The 20,751-nt window shown below is 29.5% G+C and overlaps 1 protein-coding gene across 4 annotated transcripts in view; it reads right to left on the minus strand.

Annotated features, from left to right (window-relative positions):
• The window catches only part of LOC114122033 (protein unc-13 homolog B), a 162,891-nt gene that overhangs the window by 18,570 nt on the left and 123,570 nt on the right, over window positions 1–20,751 (minus strand). For all 4 annotated transcript variants that reach the window (XM_050197491.1, XM_050197490.1, XM_050197489.1 and 1 more), the window contains one exon: window positions 1,288–1,328. In XM_050197491.1, the coding sequence (XP_050053448.1) occupies window positions 1,288–1,328 (41 nt within the window). The remainder of the gene's footprint in view (window positions 1–1,287; window positions 1,329–20,751) is intronic.

A 20,751-nucleotide genomic window follows, 5' to 3' on the forward strand; every position in this document is an offset into this window, starting at 1 on the left:
GAATTATAGAAATACATAATATAACAAATATATAATAAAAAAATCTACAGACTCAAACGGCATATTTTATTTTTTCCAAGAGCGGACTCAATTAGTATATTTTTCGTTTTCAAATTGCGGATACAAGTGGTAGGTAGGTATATTTTTCTTTTATACTAGTACTCAATTAATAAATTATTATTTTCTTCATTCAGGTATGAAACTCAATTAGTATACACCGGAATTATGCGCACCTGGAGATGTCATAATATAATGACTATAATTTCGTTTTAAATTGGAAGAGGCTCAGATCGTAATTAAAAGAGAAGTTGTCCATACCTTCTCCAATCCTGTTTGGTACAAACTCAATCACTGCTCGTATAGCAACTAGATATATTGCCCGACATGACTAATTTCATATGTTTACTTTTATCGTGTACATCGTTACACCATATACACGTAAATAGGTACCGTCAAAGACGACGGCGACGGCTTTCTGCAGTGTTGTTACCCGATAAATAAACATAAAATGACATTTCGCCCCCGTTTCCAACTTACTCTACTCACCGCACCAATCGAAACTTTGTTATCAGACAGGTCGTCGTCGTTCGCCTCTCCTCGTCGCGGTTTAGAAGTGCACTTACAGATTACACCCAACTATGTACCGTACATACCACACCCACACACACTTTTGTTGCTATTATATTTTCCTTTTCATCCGCGAGTGTGCACACACATACACAGAAATGCGGGACACGAAAATTCAATGGACCGAACCCCCACAAAGCTCTTTAAAACCATCATACCGCGAGAGACGGCCGGATGCGCCGTGTACACGTGTGGGGCGGTAAAACACATACACACGCACACAAAGGAAATCTCGGGTTAAAATGTACTTTTAAACTCTTTATAGTGTATGTATAGGACGTGTAAGGCGTGGGCAGGGGTGTGGTGTGCAAATACTCGGCGCGTACGGTGGTTGTGAAAAGTATCGAATAACAGCTCCGAAATCATTTAGGTACATCATCACCATATAATATTATATTGTCTATACACTAACTACGACTTTTACCCACACGCCGCGTACGCCGCATTATTATTATTATTTAATCTCACTCTCGTTCGTGTTTCGCTCATCAACTTACACAACAACAGTAATAATAATAAAAATGATGACGTTTAGTTTCTTCTACAATGTTAGTCTTCCAATTACTATACACGTGACGCGTATTAACCTCCAAGACATAAAACCCCCTTGTAATAAACTAGACGAGTTACTTATATTATTATTATTATTATTTTACTTACCCATTCGCTCTATTAATGTTTTCTCCGCTCCCTCTTCCATTCTGCAAGAAAAAAAATAATATCATGTAATACTGATAATATATAAATATATATTAATAAATATATGAGATATTGATAACTACCAATAATACAGATGTATAACAACGTTGTTTCATTATAATATAGACATACATACTCAGATACATATATATATATATATATGTATATAATAAAAAAAATGTTGTTCGTGGTAATACGAAATATATTATTATTTCCTCGAGTGGTAAGCAATGTAATTGGGTGCGTATAGTAGTATCGACTCATGTGAAATAATTGGGTGGATTTCCTGAACGACAGGAAAAAAAAAGGAAATAATTCACTGGTGCACCGATATAAATGCACAGATATTTATGGGTGAATTGCATTTGACAGAAAATCTTTATTGAACCATATTTTGTTTTTTTCCCCAGATTTTAAGTTTTTCATCCGGAGTCAAATTTTTAGCTCCGGAAAAAAAAGTTTGTCCGCTATAAAAAACCAAACTGTTGCTGGCCACCCAATATGCCACCCATCTATAATATATGTATATAATGTATATATGATGTTTATGGCAAATTGTATAGTATGTATTGTATAAGCTGTATATATATATTAATATTATATTTTAGTCTAACTTTTACCGCATGCAAACTTGCTGTTATTCGGTGGTTTTTTTTTTTGTTCACATTTATCGATTATTTTTCGTGTTTGGTAACTAACCATAGTCGTCACAAGCTACACACCTATATAAAGTGGTGTTATTTGCGTCGTCCTGGAATACATTTCCGTCGCAGTCAATATGTATGTAATTAAAACGCCATAAATTCTCGTCTCCGTGTTATGTTATATGATGTTTCTATCGCGCGAATTGTATAATCCCAAAATTACATTTATTATAATATATTATGACACCGGATTATCGAGCGTTAAAAGCCAAAATGTAGTAAAATACCTGAAGTAAAGGTTTTAGGATTCCGTACTTTGTTTGCCGTATATGTATTAACGTTCTATAGAAATTGTTATTATTATATAATATATAGAAACGTAAGTTAGCATAATATTCAAAGTGAATAGGTGTTTTATTTATGAAGATATGGAATTTATTGCTATATTATATTTATTATTTTTTGGGGGTATTTAAAGTCTTGTAGGTATTTATTTTTATTTATCAAATATAGCATATGAATATTTCAGCTGAAATATTTTTGAAAAAATGTCGAGACACAAATAGATATCGAACGTTGAACTGATGGTTTATTATGGACATTTCGTGGTATATAATTATTATTTCCCGGGCACTCAACTCTTGGGTTTTAACTAAACTACAAGTTTTATAAATAATAAACTAGTGGTTCAATATGTTTGATATTTGTACGATAACGTTCTAAGAATAATTATCTAAAAACCTATTATTTTTTTTTATTTTAAATAATATTTACAATTTATACAAGTAATAGAATTCTCTTCAATAATAAATAATTAATAACTTGTAAATTCATGTATTTGTGACATTGGTGTATAGGTACTTGCTAGTGTAGTTTTAAATTAGAATTTATAATAATAACAAGAAAGTTTTAAAAATGATTGAGAAAATTAATATCTAAAAAAATGGTTTACTCTAACAAGTATATTATGTATAAATAATTGAATTAGAGTAACGAGGTTTCTCTGGTTTTTTCATTTATTAAATATGGGTGCTTAATAGTGAAAGGTTTGAAAGCTCAAAAAAAAAAAGGAAAGAAATTAGACGTATTTTAAGCAGCCCGGTCTTATTTTCAGAGTATTCTGTGTGGAATTTTTTGTCGACGATTGTCGAGTGTCGGACAAAATCGTGTCCTGTTTGAAATTCTGATCCGGTATATAATAGTGACTCGAGTTGAGTAAAAAAAAAAAAAATAAAAATAAAAAAAAAAACAGAAAGGAATAATAAAAAAAAAAAAAAAAAAAATACAAAAAAAAAACAACAACAGCACTAAAGGATCCAGAGGTTTAAAAACCATGGCGTCGTTAAGGGGAACGCATACACACACCCAAAAAGCAGATACAGGCATTTATCCCACCCTTAGTTTTTTAACGGATTGAGTTGGCGATGGCAAATCTCTATGGGACGTTTTCCCGCTGCTTGTTTTATTATCTAAGACGGCTCTGTTTATCGTACATAATAATATAGACGATATAGACGATCTTTTTAGTTAACTATATAAACCTACAGAGAGTCTGTTTTCGTCGCCGGCGTGATATTTTCGTTTTATTTTTTTTGTTCGAGTCGTCTTAATATTCCATTATTAATCTTTTATTCACGGACGCTGATGGGTTCGTTGTTTCGCAGTCCTATTAAATCCATTATTTATCTACAGAACTAAAAATACGGTGTTTTCAGACTTTTATCGAGAAAGGTCACTAACGAAAAGGAAAAAAAAAGACCCTATGTTTAATTGAAAATGCCAATCTAACATGTATATGTATATACTGTAATATATCTATTCATTTTGTTAATATATAGCTAGAAATTCTTAACCTCGATTTAAACTAAAAGTTTTTCATTCGTATGAGAAAATGTACTCTAGATGAATTGACTTCTGTTGGTTTATACTTTATTTAGTGGTCATTATTATTTATTTGTTTATATATTGTATATATATATATTTTTATTGTATTGATGTTATAAAAAATATATATATTGCATTATGTTTCAATTTACGAATAATTGGTTGTTAAACTGTAATAAAAACTCAAAATTCTTTAATGGTTAGTGATAAAATAAATTGTGTTACAATTGTTTGTTGTTCCACCGTCAGTTAAATTCATCATGTTTTAGAGATAGTTTCGATAGTTGTTAGGTAAACAAAGATATTGATGCAGGTAAAACTAATGTAAACATGTAGATACCTAACAAGATTATAATAAATAACCACCGTCCATCAAATCATTGAATTGCTTAGTCCAAAATTCAAAATAATATGTTTATGGAATAAACATAAAATAATGACATACAACAAAAACACAATAGTAACAATAATTTATTCAAGTAGAATTATTAACTGTGGTTTAGATAATTTTTGTCCACGAGTAAGCATAACAAAAATAATAATATTTTCTTAAATGTACAATGACGTTTAACGATTTTGTTTAAATACAACATTTGTATGTATAATATATAAATACTAGTATTCGTATAATTAATCGTAATTACTTGCAAATCATATTCAACAATTTAGTTATTTTTTATTTAAAAATACCTTTATGGCATGAATATATTATGAGCTGCAGAAAACGGGCGAAAAAGGTCACGGCCTGATAATGCACGGCACAGTGAGTTTACCTGCCGCCCTGTAAAAAAACTTTTACTCGAAACCGAAAAATAAAAATAATAAATCAAATTTATGTATACCTGACTCTAAATATAGAAATGATACGCTTGTTTTTTGAATACGAAATCAAATATTTTCACTACATTATCGATAAAAAGTCTTGCTGTTGATACATGGACAATAAATGATAAATAATAATCTCAATAACCGATAAATTTCGGTTAATTAATGTCGATCGACTGCGTAAAAAAAAACGGATGTATCATAAAATTATTATTAAAAAAATTAAACAGAATAATAAGATTATTATAACATTAAACGTTATCGATTTTTACCAACAAGAGGTGCACAATCGATGTAAACTCTAAACAAAAACATTACAGCGCTTTATTATGTTATAAATTATAATAATTGAGCTGTATTATTGAATTATTATTGTTAGGTATTTATATTAATTAAAATAAATAGGAATTATGTATGCTCAATTTTAAAAATAATGTTTTAATTTATCGTATCATCATATGCACGTATATAATAATATAATATGTATATGTACCAAAATGTTGTATAGTCATAGAATATATTATTATTATGTTTAGTTTAAATTATTTTAAAAAATACATCGTTTTTTTTGTTGTTGTTGTTTACAAAGCCACGAAGATAATGTAAAATGTAGTATTTGAAAACTGTTAAATTTATTCAGAATTCTGTATTATAATGCAGTGATTACATAAATAATCGGTTTAAATTTGAAACCTCTATTGTACGATTTTAATTTTCTACAAAAACAATTAAACAACCGAGAGCGTTATAATGATCAAGCAATAGATTTGATTTAAAACGGTTTACAGTTAAGTTCGCCAGGTTTTGGTAGCTCGTAATTTTATCAAAAACTATTGGGATGGAAAAAAAAATATTTCATTTCGAGTTCCAGAAATTGATTGAAGAGATATATGAATGTTTAAGATATCTTATTCTATTCTAAAATATAACAATATAGGTAAATATAAAAAAAAACTACATAATTATAAAACCATAAAACGCTTCGCTTATAATCTAAAACAATAGCGCTTTCTTTTTTTTTATCATCGTTGTCGGTCGACGGTCCTCATCGATTATTTTATCCTTTGCATATTTTGTCATAGACAGTTTGACAGGTAAAAATATTATTATTAGTTACGTGACTAATGACAATCAATATTATTGAGTTATAGTTCGCTTTTCTTCGAAGCAACATTAACTTATTGTGTACGGTTTTTAGTTGAACAAGGTGAATATTCTCAGAAATTATCGTAAGGTTTATCTTACAAAATGTAGGAACATGTTAATTCGTGATATTTTTAATAAACAGATAACCTATATTTTAACATTTGTTTTAAGATGTTTAATTTTGGGTTGTCAACATAAGCTTGTAGCATGCCATTATCGTATAAATTGTAATAATAAATATCATAGAGGATAAACATTATTTTAATAAACAATTTCAATACTTTTTTTTTATAGGTACCTATTATACTCATTAATTTTTTTTTTAAATATGAAGATAAAATATAATTATTTATAATATGTTCTTGATGACGTTTTAGTGACAATACATTAATTTCAAATTACTTTAATAATATATTACTTATAACTACGTTAAAATTGAAAATTGCATTTTTCATGAAATTATTATATGAACGTTAAATATCGTAGAAATGTATTTTCTCTCCTACTGAAAATTAATGCGCGAATGTTAATATTATGATGTTGCTCTATAGTGTTCTACGAATATTCATAATATTATGAATAAATAATTATAATATATATTATATGCTTTGAAGATATAATTTAGTTGTGTAGGGTATTTTATTATTATCTTTAATAAAATTTAAATATTTCGAGTTCAAGTTATGTTTATAAGTTGATGAAATTATAAAAATATACTGCATAACAGATAAAAAATGTATTCATTAAATTAATATTTTTTTATAATCAATTAGATGAGGTTTCATTTTATTTTTATTATTTTTTTTTTTGGTTAATATGTATTATGTACATTATATTTTGATGGTCCTCAAAAACTTCAAAAAATTACTAAATTACTAAAAAGAGGATGAGAATATTTGTTGGTATATAATTCAAAATTTTTTGCTGATAAAATATAAACGAGAACCACTCAAACTACCTTCCGTTTATTTAAAATTGTTTTCTTCCATTTTTTTTTTGTATTTATGTATTTCGGTAGTTCAAAATGAATTAAGTGCCTGTATGAAATGTGTTTTAAAATTTAAATCCCATTATTCGTATTGCGTATATATTGTCGTCGAGTAATCGTACGTATACAGTTTTTTTTAAAATGTTAGTTTGAACGAAATGTTTCCATTAACCAGAAAAGACATACAAAAGGTCTTTTTCCGATGTCATTAATTAGAATTAAGATGACTCCCTTAGTTTTTGTTTTATCGTCCTTTAATAATTAACATGCAAAACAACGAACAAGACCGTAGTATATATAATAATATAAAAATGTATAACATTAGTTTTTTAAATTATTGTTTATTCAGCAAGTTATTTAATAAATGGTTTCGGTTTATAGTATACATTCTCGGCTAGAAAATTTGTTATAAGTAGAATTTATTTTTTTTTACATTATGGTATACCAGCGTAATATATATATGTAATGCATATTATATACATATATATAATACAAGTAGGTACACATACACCCATAATTTTAACCATATAGCCAAAAACGCTTTGAAGTATTTATATCATGTTTATAAAAATAAATAAATTTATTAAATATAAATAAGTGCAAAAACAACAAATTATACTTGGTGTATGAATTATATATTTTTTCACTTATTGTGAATATTTTCTTCTTGTCATTTTAGATTTTATCGTAATATTGCCGTGGTTCATATATGATCATTTTTAAAACATCCTATTGATTTTGTCAAATAGAGAATACTCATAAACGAGTGTTTCCGTTTTCACTGTATAGAATCTATATTTTAGATGTTAAGCATAATAAAATAAAGATTTTATTTTTAAACTTTCATCATAAATATTCCAAAGAACTTGACAAGAAGAAGCATCTGAATGTGTGGGATTTTCTATGTGGAATATCGGATGTAGGTTTTTTGTCAATGATATGTTTGAATAAAACAGATCTCGAAAATAGAACTGACGCGTTTACATTATCGGAATGAGAGTGCTATCATAATAATTACAGCTTTTAATACGATACTGAAATGTACCAAATGAGAAAAGAAAAAAACTTATATTGTTTATATACTTTTATGGTCGGTTTTGTGCCAAGCTATACAATTTTTTCGTTTACTTGGATAGTCACCAAGTATCACTATCGCAGACCAATATATTTACGAAAAAATAAAGACGTCACACATAAAACTAGTATTTGTTTTTAATAGTTATTACTGAATAACCCACTCAAACTCACACATTCATGTGTATAACATTAATAGCAGTATCTTCAGTGTGTGTGTTTAAGTGTGTTTCGTGCGTGTGTGTGTGTGTGTGTGTTGTCATAGTGACTTGATGCACCATAATAAAACATCTGGTCATTTAATTTCAATTTTTCGTCGAGGGTGCGGCCTTTTTCTCTATCTTTCTTCCTTAAAAAAATTACGTTTCTTTGAAAATATTAGGAATATTAAATTATTTGGTGTAGTTCTTACGAATAGTTCCCACAAAAGTAATAACCGTAATAAATATCTCTTATTTATACCTATGAATTTTACCTCTCTGACAACACCGTATTATTGTCGATTATGATCATATAATCATATTAATTTATTTTAAACTCTAAAGATATAATCTGATATAATTGTAGCAAAAAGTTAACATAATTATGATAATAAATAGGAAGTCAGAAGTTCATTAATTTGATATTTATTGCGAGTTGCTTTATTGATTCACGTGGTGAATGTATAACATTGAACGGAAACAATAAATATTAAATACCGATATATAACGGTTATTATAGTGGTTATACGTATGTATTTGTGTTACAGATAAACTAGCATTGACCATTCACTTCACGTTACCGGACTCGCCCTCTAATCTGACTCCCTACTGCGGCGCTCCGCAAAGGAATGACACAGTTTACGAACGCAAAGAATAATTGTCACAGTATACTGCTATACAATAAAATATATAAATGTAGGATTTGTTGGACTGGTATACCCTCGCCCGCCCATTTTAAGACAAAAAGACAAATTTAATTAATTTTCCCGACACGACAAACAGCGTGTTATATGCCCCTACCAATAACTAATACAAACTATATTGTTCGATGTCCGTTTTAATTACGTACATCGTAAGACCATTGGCTAGAAAAAAAAAATAAAACAAAATAATTACGATGCTTGCGTGCCGCAGCGCTGACTTCCTGGTGAATAATATGATTTATCGATGTATAATTCGAATGGACGAAAAATCCAAACAAAAATTATCCAAGTTGAAATATTACGGCGCTTTATGCAACTATCTATGTGCCTATATAGTGAGATGACTTACAAAATTGATGAAACATCAACGATACGGCGTTTTTGAAAACGGCATAATAAAAGTGCTTGACAGGCTTGGGGGATATACGTGGTTAATGTCGTCAATATAAACTTTGCTGGCTGTGGAGTCAAACTGTTTAAAAGTGTACGAATATGCGGGTTATAATACGCGTATTATAAGGGTTGACTGAGTGTCCGACGGTTTTATATTGGACTTTTTAACTCGAAATTGTCATACAGTACCGCCGAACACATTACGTATAATGTTAGATTATTTATACGGCGGACTCGGTTCGCGTATCGTTAAAATCGTTATTTATTCACGAGGAAATTCGTAAGCGTAATAATGTGATGTGCTTTGCACTTAAATTAGCGCACACGGAAATTAACGTAATTTAAAAAATTAAAACACATAATATCACAGTACTATTATATGGATCGATCTGAAATCGTCAGGATTCGGAGAACGGATAAGTTCAGAACAAGCAGTGGTCCATACATTTTCAAGATAGACGAGCCTATATATAATATATATACTATTATACTCGTAATAAATAAACAGCGTATTATTTGGCAACTGCACACACTTACATATGATAAGTTTTATTATTATCGTGACGTTATCGGACGGAAAATAGAAAGAAAAACGACCGAAACAAGTATTCAACGAACTCCTAAACGGGTAAACGGTAACGCGCGCACGTACACCTGATTCGGGTAAAGGTATATCCGTATAGGTTTATATTTTGTTGTTAATATTATTATTATTGTACGTTGGTCGGACGTTAACCGACAAAAACTTTCTGCCGGTGCCTTTCGCCCAAAACTTTCCACTGAAACGTGTTGGTACGCGCGGATGCCCGAGAATCGGCGGCGTGCGGCCGTTAACAACGATTTACGGAGGTATAACAATATTATTTTTGTGTTCCGTCGTTATCGCGCGCTCGCCGACTTTGGGAACAGTTGAGGACAAAAAACCAAGTGTAATAATTTCGTAACCGTAGCAAATTGTTGAGCGCTATGTCTAAAATATTAATATATTCGTTGATATGACCCGAATTCCGATGGCAATATTTCGCAAAAGTATGTCGGCACCTAATTATACAATAATTATGATACAAAAGTTACAGTTTTATTCTTATCGTTGCTCATATAATTTAATATTCATTAAGCTATCTCGTCTCGGTAATAATTAAACCGAATGAAATCAAAAAGAAACACACGTAATTTGAGTACAGTAAAACACAAATGTTATTCATACGAACAAAATCTTGCAATGTAGCATATTATATTATAATAATATATAGGTTAAGCTTAAGTCGATATAAAAATAGTAGGTTTTAACTCGTAAGTATGTATTCGTTATAACACTGCATTATAGGAATAAATGAAGTACTTATCGGAATTGGCAAGCGTAAGTACGTAATATAATACATATATATTATATAGATATAAGACCGTTTTCCTTCCCTTAGCGACACTCGATGGACAGACGATGACGGCGATCATAATATTGTTTTGATGTTATATATAATATAAGTATGGTATTTGATACATTATTCTTTCAGTCCCGCTCTACGCCATCTTACCATTTTCTCGTCTAACAATATAATTTATATAACGTAACAAATATTGTATATCAGTTTTATACATATCCAATATCCATGTATATAACGTATAAGCGCTCTTTTAGTGCACGGTCAGCGACTGCAACTATATCGGCGTGAGTGGCTCTCATCGAGTTATCAACGATTTTTTTTTCTTTCCTTTAAATTATGTTGTCCTAACGACGCTCTCGACTGCGGGTTCAAAAAGTGCGTTGACGATAAATTGTGTACGTATATTAGATATTTTTTTTCGCTGGATTCATTGCATTGGATAGATAAACAGGATACACTGCGATTGATGAAAAACAAACAAAAACGCGTTTTAAAAGTTTATGTATTATTTGTATACTTGAACTGTTAATTTACGTTCTCGTATTTCACGGTTAAATTGGGTTATTAGCGAGATAAAAAAAAAAAAAACCCGTAAAAACTCTTATTTTATAACATTTGTCTCGCACGAACTTCAAACAAGACAAAATAGTATTAGCTATAGCTATAGATTATACTTTCATTACTTTACCAACCCTTGTTTATATTGTATGTAATATCATTCGTCGTTCTTAGCATTAAATTGAATTGAATTACACAGGAAAGTAAAATCATCATACTGATTAGCAACCTTATTATTTTTCTTATCATTAATACTAATAGATTAAAACGCCCATAATACCATTGTTAATTTCCTTAGATTATATACCCGGGTCTAAGTTATAATTTGATTAATGTTTTGATAAAATGATAATAGAAAGTAATGGGACAGAATAAAATTATTTAAGAGTAGTTTATTTTTAATTTTATTCAATTTCTGTTGTTCTGCAGTTATATTTTAAAGTATCAATCGTGGTTTCCACTATGTCATGTCGTGTAGGGTTGAGTTTAATATATAATTCAACTCGTAGGTAGGTAATGTGTTATCGGAATTTTTTTTACCTACATATTAAATATACGGAACACGACATGACACGACACGACACGACACGACACGGAACGGTGCAGTAGAAAGCCGGCTTTATTATTGTGCCGTGCGTAAGTTCCTATACCACGTTTGGTATTCTGTTATCTAATTTGATTTTAGGTTATGGAAAAATGTCGGTTCTTCATTGGACGCTATTTTCTAGTCTTGGAATAGGTCGGAATGCCATATTACACAGTCCGAAAAATGGAAAAAGAGTTACGAGAATATTCAGAGTTCCGTGTTAGTGTACCTGATGGTCTGTGTATAGAGGTACCGTTGTATAACCGGGTCTGTAATATAATAATGGTTTCGCCCATAAATAAAAAATATGTTTATAAATTTTAATGCGTATCATTTATAATCCATAACACGAGTAGTTATACTGGGTAACGTTCACGCACACATTATAATATATATATATATAATATGTCTTGGCGTGTACGTAACATACGAAAAAAAATACGCGCGAGCGAGAACAATTATTATATAATATATAAGGGCCGACGCAGACACGTCTTCCTTCTGCCAGCTCTGCCGCAGCATTAACCCTTATTGTTATCGATCGTAAACGTCTCCGCGGCGAGGTGTACGCACACGCAAAAATACACACACGCGCGCGGACAAAAATACACGCATAAAAATCCACACGCACGCGTATAAAACGACAGGTATATACGGTCTTCAAACGTGTACAATAATTGAATAATTCTAAGCACACGCACACACACTCGCACGTGTATAGAGAATCATAGAAATAATATTTTTTTTAATAATGTAGATAAAACGTAGTACATAAAATCTGCAATCTGCAGCAGAGTGCATCGGGGAAGAAGAGTGATATATTTATTTTATTTTATTTTTTTTTATCGTTTTATAAACGCAGCTAAGACTACAGCGATCGATGCAGAATAATGCGATTGTACAATATATAATATATATATATGCGTACTTGCGTCGGGTGTGTACAATAGGTGCCTTACTCTGGCATACGTGTCATGTCGACTTAGCCACAGCCTCCGGCGGCGACGACGAATAATCGCCGCGCCGCGTCCATCTCGGTCGGCGCAAAAACTTTTAGGCCTGGCCCCCGCCACGAACATGTGTCACCTAATCTCTGCTGCGCCGTACTGCACTTGCTTAAACCATACAACGCGCCGTGCGTCACACACATAATATTTTATATACATTGTGCACGTATATGAGATGAGGAACAGAGATTTGAGGGAGACGGAAACGGAGCGGAGAACGAGTGTAATAACATGCCACCAGACTGTACGGCTCGACGGTTAGTTTTTGACGACAAATTGCTTTTTTCTTCTTCTTCCTCTTTTTTTTTTTTTTTTTTTTTGACAAACGCGCGTTCTATCGGCTCAGCGAATTTGACGTCAAACACGTATTGCCGTTCCCCGTATTTATATATATATATGTACAATATACAGCGATTTTCGACGCGTTATAGGATATTATATTTTGTCAATATATATATATCCTGATCGTATATTATTATTACTATGGGTATAGTTATTTGTTTATTTTTTCTATCATCGGAGTAAACATTTAATGACGATTCGTCGTGAACCGAACGCGTATGGTTAGCGAAAACCAAACAAATACACACGATTTGTGAATAACACGCGACTGCGTATACTTGCGGCGCGGTTCTAAAAGTATGTTTTTGAAGGTGCGAATTATTCATAACATATCGATTTCAAAAACACAAACAAAAAATATAACAATAACCGTTCATATAATGATTTTCGTGGTTTTTCGTGGTTGACGAAACTACGATACCAACCAAATATATAAAAAAAACCTTCTACACATATATGTACCGAAATTGCCTATACAACACGCCGGCTAATAAAATAAAATAATAGATATTAATATTATTAAAAAAAATATGAATGACAGCTACGACCAAAAGAAAATTTAAGGATTCAACCTTCACTCCCTCAGATATTTATTCTGAGTACGGTCTTGAGTCTACAACTCTCATATTATAAAAACAAAACTTATAACATTATAATCGCATTGAGAACCAATTAAAGTTCAGCAGATGGTTTTTTTTTTTAATATGGTGATATATTTATTCTTTATTTATACTCTTGGGAATATATCGGAAATTATTTTTAAGATAAGATTTTTGTTGAGCTTAAGCATATTCATACCAATTAAAATTATTTACTTCATATTTACCCTAAAGCAGGGGTAATGCATTTTACAGATAATGGTAACGCAACAACGTCGATTCTCTGCCAGACCACCGAACCCATAATGCCACCTCTCCCGTTTCCTCTGTGGTTTTACATTTATACAAAAAACACAGGCTTGTAAAATATTATAGGTAATAGTGTTTTTACACGATAAATAATATATTATTTGGACGAGTGAACCGATGTACGTTATTACTCTCATAACGGTGTGTCAAACGCCATAAATTTATCATTGTTATAATAAGCGTATTATATCTTATCGATATTTATGTAAAGCAGAATAATATAATTTTTCCCTCAGAGTTTTGTTTTTTTTTTTAGAATCAGATAACTAACATTTGTCGATACGTTAACAATTTTTCTTACTTCTTTCGACCTCCGATGGTTTGTATACTGTATACAGTATAAATATAAGACGCGTTGATTTTACGAATTATATGCAGTAAATTTAAATAGTGATTTAAAAACCAGAAGGTATATTTATATAATACGTATTGATATTTTAAGGCGCAAGTGAGTATTATCGATAAGTGACAGCCAAATAGAAAATATGTCACAGAAAATCGCAATCGAGTTACAAGTCAACGGCGGAGCGAACGAGATAGATAAACTGTACATCGGAGCAAGAAAAAAATACGACCATGAACGGAAAAAAATTGAAAAATGCATTATATTATATCAGTGAACTAATCTTAAAATAATGTTTGAAAATCATAAAATACTCGCAGAAAAACTTTTTATTGAAGTTTTTGTTTAAAAAGTTTATACTCAATGCCTTAATCTGCCAAGAACACGGTCAAATAATTTTGCACTAAAAATACGTATACTGATGCCAATATCTTCAAACTGTGTGCTACCACGCTTGAGGGAATACCTACGAAAATAGTTTAAAAAAAATAAATATTACTGTGATTTTTATATTCGTAAAATTCATTATGCACATACATATAGCTAGATATGCTCACACGAGTTTTGATATATTTAAAAAACGATCACCTTTAGTTTAGTGAAATAGCAGTGTACGCTGCACTACAATAATTTATATATAAATAATAATACACATACGAGTACATGATTTACACCGTATATAAGTATATTATTATAATTTGATTTTTAGCATCATTCTTATGGTTGGGATAGATACACATAATCGTTTGGAACGATAATAATACGTTGCCAATAGACGTGGCGATGCATCTGTTGTATGTAAAATAATTACAATAGATGCAACGGTATCATTATTTTACAATACATATTGGGATGTAGACCAAAGTTATATAATATTTATAAAACATATAAAATAAAAATCAGCCAGAATTATTCATTTAATTATGTCCGAAAATTTAAACGTCACAACGCATGTCGAAGAAAGTTAAGTGCATTTATATGTGTGTGTACTTAACATGAGTAGTTTCTTCATAGGTGATTTGCAGTTAGACAGTGTGGTAATAGTGGCGGTGGCGACAATATGGATTTATTAATTTCTCGCGCGAGCGTTTCCATTACATTAACTTAAAGTTTAAATACAACACTATAATATATACAGTCTCTCACGCTCTACGCCACCCTTATTTTCATCCCTTTCTACTGCACCACCGAATCCTTGGCGGCTTTTTGAATTATTATTATTGTAATTTAATTATTATTTTATCGCGTCAATATAATATATGTATAAATACACCTTATGTATATATACACTCACGCTCGTATTCCGGCAGTCTACAAATTAATCGTCTGAGACAATTATAAATGATCACTGTGAGAACAATTGAAATTTATTATTTCGTGTTTTTAAACGTTACGGACACGTCTTTTATATCAATCATTCGCGATTAAAAGAAAAAAATACGAAAAAACCTTTAAGACACATTATCCGAATGGCTGCGTATAAATTACTCATGGTATCAGCTGGTGATTTGTGAAATTTATTCCTAAAAGACTAAAATAATGATTTTAATTTGTAAAATTCATTAATTATATTGTGAAATATTGTATAACACAAGTAGACATGAAGGTATGAAAAAATATAAAATATATAAAAAGTACTCGTACTTGCGTATAATAGTGGAAATAAAATGAAATTTATATTTCATAAAATATTTAATCGTGTGAGTTATTATTCATGTATGATTAGTTTAGAGAACATATTTCCAGTCAGTTGGATACTATCTATTATAGTTAAAATCATTTGACTGGAATGAGTTATCGTTTTTCTATTATTTTAACGAAAGTTTTTTTTTTACCTTTAAATCGACACGACTGAAAAGCTATTATAACAAACTAATATAACAAAAACAGACGGAAGGATAAAGAAAACATTTTGGATTATAATATCTAGTGTTGTTTGAATTGGATTTGATATCGTTTCAAATATTATATGATGGGACAGTTATTGTTATATACAAATAGCTTTTGTTTAAAAATGTACAAAACGGTAGAAAATAACGGAAAACTTTAATGAACTTTAGTCCAATGTTTAGGAGACTTTTGGGATATCAAAAACAGTTATTTAAGAAAATTTAAGCTTTGTGTTTAAAAAGTTGTTAGCTCTTTTTATATTACTAATACTTATTATAAGCTAACAACTGTCACTATATACGATCATAACGTACGTTGTATGGAAATAAGAATAATGAAGCTCATGGGTTTTAATGTTTTTAATAATTCCCACCATATAAACTGAGTTACATCTCAAAACATCCGTCATGTCTGTATGTTTCTATAATATGACATCATCACTATCATTGTTATTGTTATTATAACATTATCCTATTATATTCGACTTACGATGATATAATAACGAAAACCATTGTCAACTTAATCGCAAGATTATCTGCACATCAATCATTCTGTCTATAGACATTGATTTAAGAGCATCTGGACATGGTAGTCAATCTTTAAGGTGAAACTATATATGATGAGTAGTTTATTCGCACGTTTTCGTGTTGATAGTTTTTATGCTTTTGAACACGTACAAATTCAATTTGTTGAATAGAAAATAAATCTTTATAACAAGTATATATATATTTATAGATTTTCTTTACAAAAAAAATTATTAATTGCTTATAATATCAAATTTAAAATATAAAACAATATCTTGACATTGTTCTTAAATGAAAATTATAATTATTTTATGAAGTTTTTTTAAGAATAAAATAATCTTATGAAATACAAACCGTAAGAAAAAGTATTATGACAGTAATTGGTTGAAGATAAATTATAGAAAAAAACACTTCAGTTATTTTATTTATTAATTAGTATATTATTGATCAAGATTAAGTGAATTTAAATAAAACTTTTAAACACAAATTAATCATGTAACTAATTTTAGGGATATTCAAAAAATAATAAATTTAATTATTTAAATTTAATTTTAGGTAAATAAATATTAAAATCGTTATATTTGTATTAAAAGTTATAAATGACGAACGCGAGGTTACTAATTATCTTTGGTATGTATAAGTGATGGACTTTAACTTAAGACAAGTTATTTTTGGAACGTCCCAACATTTTTCAAGAAACTAATGAATAATAATCAAACAACCAATGTTTTTATATAATTATTTACTTAAATAATAATTATAAAAAATAAAACAACCTAAATTGTTTGATACATTAGTTTTTAGAATTTTTTTCTCTTTTAGTGATATTTAGATGTGTTATAATTTACTATGAATTCGAATAGAACTATAGAATTAGTTTAGAAATTAAAGTTTGTTTTATATTATGTTCTTTAATTAATTTTAATTTCAAAAAAGTGAAAATATAATATGTATTTATCTAAAAACTGAGAATGTATTTTAACGATTTAGGATTTTTTATTTTCATGAACATTTTTTGGACACTAAAAAACTAAAAAAAAAAAAGTTTTACACGACACCTTTGATTGAACACTGATTACAATTCAGATGGGTTAATTTCAGAAAATGTGAAGAACTGTGAAAAGAACTGTGAAGAAATGTAATCAAGCACCCGTTTAGAGCTTCGATGAGAATAGTATTCCAAATACAATGATATATATCATTCCTTTCAAATTTAATGATAGCACTCCAGCGAGCTACCCAATTTCTCTATATCACATTTTCACTTTTATAGTTATCTCATTATAGCTTTAATAATATCGTACCTTTTAAATTGGATACTTATCGTAGCCATTTAGAAATTGATATAAATAATTTACCTTTATAAATTAATCATTGAAAATTTAATATTTATTATTAAAAATAAATATTATAATTTTAAATTCTTAAATATATATATTAGTAGGTTATAAATTAAACCTAAACATGATATAGTATTATTATTTTTATATTCTATTAAAATGTATAAATAAAAAAATGCGAGCACGATTTTATGAACAGGCTGTTAAAATGAATTAAAAAAAAAAAAAAAAATGATAAATCTTCGTTTTCAAAAAATGATTTCAATGTAATTTGTTTAATACACGATATTAATAATAAATATTTTGTGGAAACGGATGATTACCATTTTTTTTTTTTGATTTTATGGTTTTGTAATTATTGTCATGTGAAAAGTATAATGTGTATTTAATTTCTAATATATTATGGTGCGAAACTTTTAGAAATTTCTACTGACCTAAAAAGCAGAGATATCTAATTTATTATAAAACCAATATTCCTCACTCTGTACTTACAGTTCGAATGTGTTCAATTCAGTAACTACTTTTGTAACCATATGTATCGTATTTATAATTAAATATCACCTGTGGAGTTTTCAATCGAAATGTTTTAACTAGAAAACAATTATTTTAAATAAATTAAATTTTCATAGACACTGTGTGCATAATATTATTACATTTACGACTGCCGTCTTTCCATCGATTAACTGTTTAATTAGCAAACGAAACAACAGGCGTTTCAGAAATAGACTTAAAACAATATCGTAGTATGTTAAACACAGCCATCTCGTACACTCGGCAGAGGATGGTGCGTAAAATAATTAATAATAATATTAATAAAAAAAAACACACTCGCATACAAAGGTACGTTGATTTCGACACGAATGAAATTAGTTTTGCATACACACGGCGCCGTGTTACATGGTATTTTGATCATGATGGTGCGAAGCCAACAATGACTACAATGTATATATTATACCGAGCATTGTTGTTTAAATATATGTTATTTTGACACACCCGTTCACAATTTTTTACCTACCTATTCGCGACCGTAATTGTTAATCTGATTGAGCTACGTAACCCGTTTAATCCCGTATACATAGACGTTACTAATATATATTTGTATATTATATGATAATATATGATATTATATATTGAGTTACCACATACCTACGTGTATATTTTGCAACGGGGAATCGTTAAAAGGTGCTCGAAACGTTTTCGACAAACGCGCATGAACTAATTTCGAAAGACAATATGTTGAATATGATTATGTGACCGGCCAAAAATTAAATTACGTTTTGAATATTAATTTGTTTGTGTTTTGTTTTGCACACACGTGCACGCGCGCGTAAGACAGTAAAAATATAAATAATGACGATCACAAAAAATTAAAAATAATAATAAAAATAAACACGCACGAAATTCGGTTGAGGATTAAAAATGCATCATCAGCCTTCTATATATTCCACCGAAATCAATTAATATTAATGGTTTTCCCGTGACCCGGAGTGAATGCGTTTTACACTGCAGCGCACCTTCACATCCCCCTCAGACACCGGCGCAACGCCTATACATAGTAATAATACTAATAATATGACGCTATCATATACGTGACCCGGTTTCTTGTTTCGATTTATATACATTGTCCAAATTATAATTGCATCAGGGTAAATATTTATTGCGCGCCGACGGCCGAAATTCGATTGATCGAGGCACGTACCGCACGTGTTGGTAACGTGCCGCGCTAATTCGACGACAGGGGCACGGTGCCCCGACCGATGCCGACCTCTCCCTGATCTATGTCGGTATCTATAGCGATAATATTAATTTAATGCCTTAATGGTCGATTATATTCATAATAACAATAATAATAACCTCGGTTAAGGGTGTCATGACACCGGGGTTAATGTAAGCGGCCATAAAAACTTGGCAATATGATACTATGGGTGGGATTTAATCATTTGGTGTAGGAATACGTCATACGAAATTTGTCACATACGAGTTCAAAGAGTTTTTATTCTTTCTATTTGCTATTGAATTTTTTGGGTGATATAAAAACTATATTATATGTATCAGATTTCAGTTAACTTGTTGGTCATTATTATAGGTTAAAATGATGAAATAACTAATATACCTATACTCTATTTTCAATAATCTAAATGTATTTGTTATCGTTGATATTATATACTCATTCACTGATTTAGCTTTTAAACTGATTATTTGTTAGGTACAATTAAATGAAAATTATATAGTAATTCGAATTTTAAATATATATATAAATTAAATAAGTATCCCAGATAAATATTGTACTCGTGAAAATATCTTAAAATAATAATAAATGGAAAATAGATTAGGCACCCTTGATATTATAGATTATGGTTAATAGCTTTGTAGTAATAATAGCATGATCTACAGAAAGTGTCGGTTAACTAAGTTTAATATATTATTTAAACATTTATTCTTTAAGAGAAGTTTTATAATAGACAGTTTTATCATTTAAAAAAAATTAATTTTATAAAAATAATGTATCAACTTTAAATTAAAACTTGGTTGTAAAATATGCTTCAAATAAAGTTTATAATAATATTAAAGTTATTTAATATTTATGTTATACTTTATTGGTTTAAAGACATTAGTTTTAATAATATTAAATCCTGATGGCATTTTTAAAATAATTGAAAACCTTAACTAATATTTTAACATAA

This window comes from Aphis gossypii, chromosome 1 (assembly GCF_020184175.1).
Source record: "Aphis gossypii isolate Hap1 chromosome 1, ASM2018417v2, whole genome shotgun sequence".
Classification (NCBI taxonomy): domain Eukaryota; kingdom Metazoa; phylum Arthropoda; class Insecta; order Hemiptera; family Aphididae; genus Aphis; species Aphis gossypii.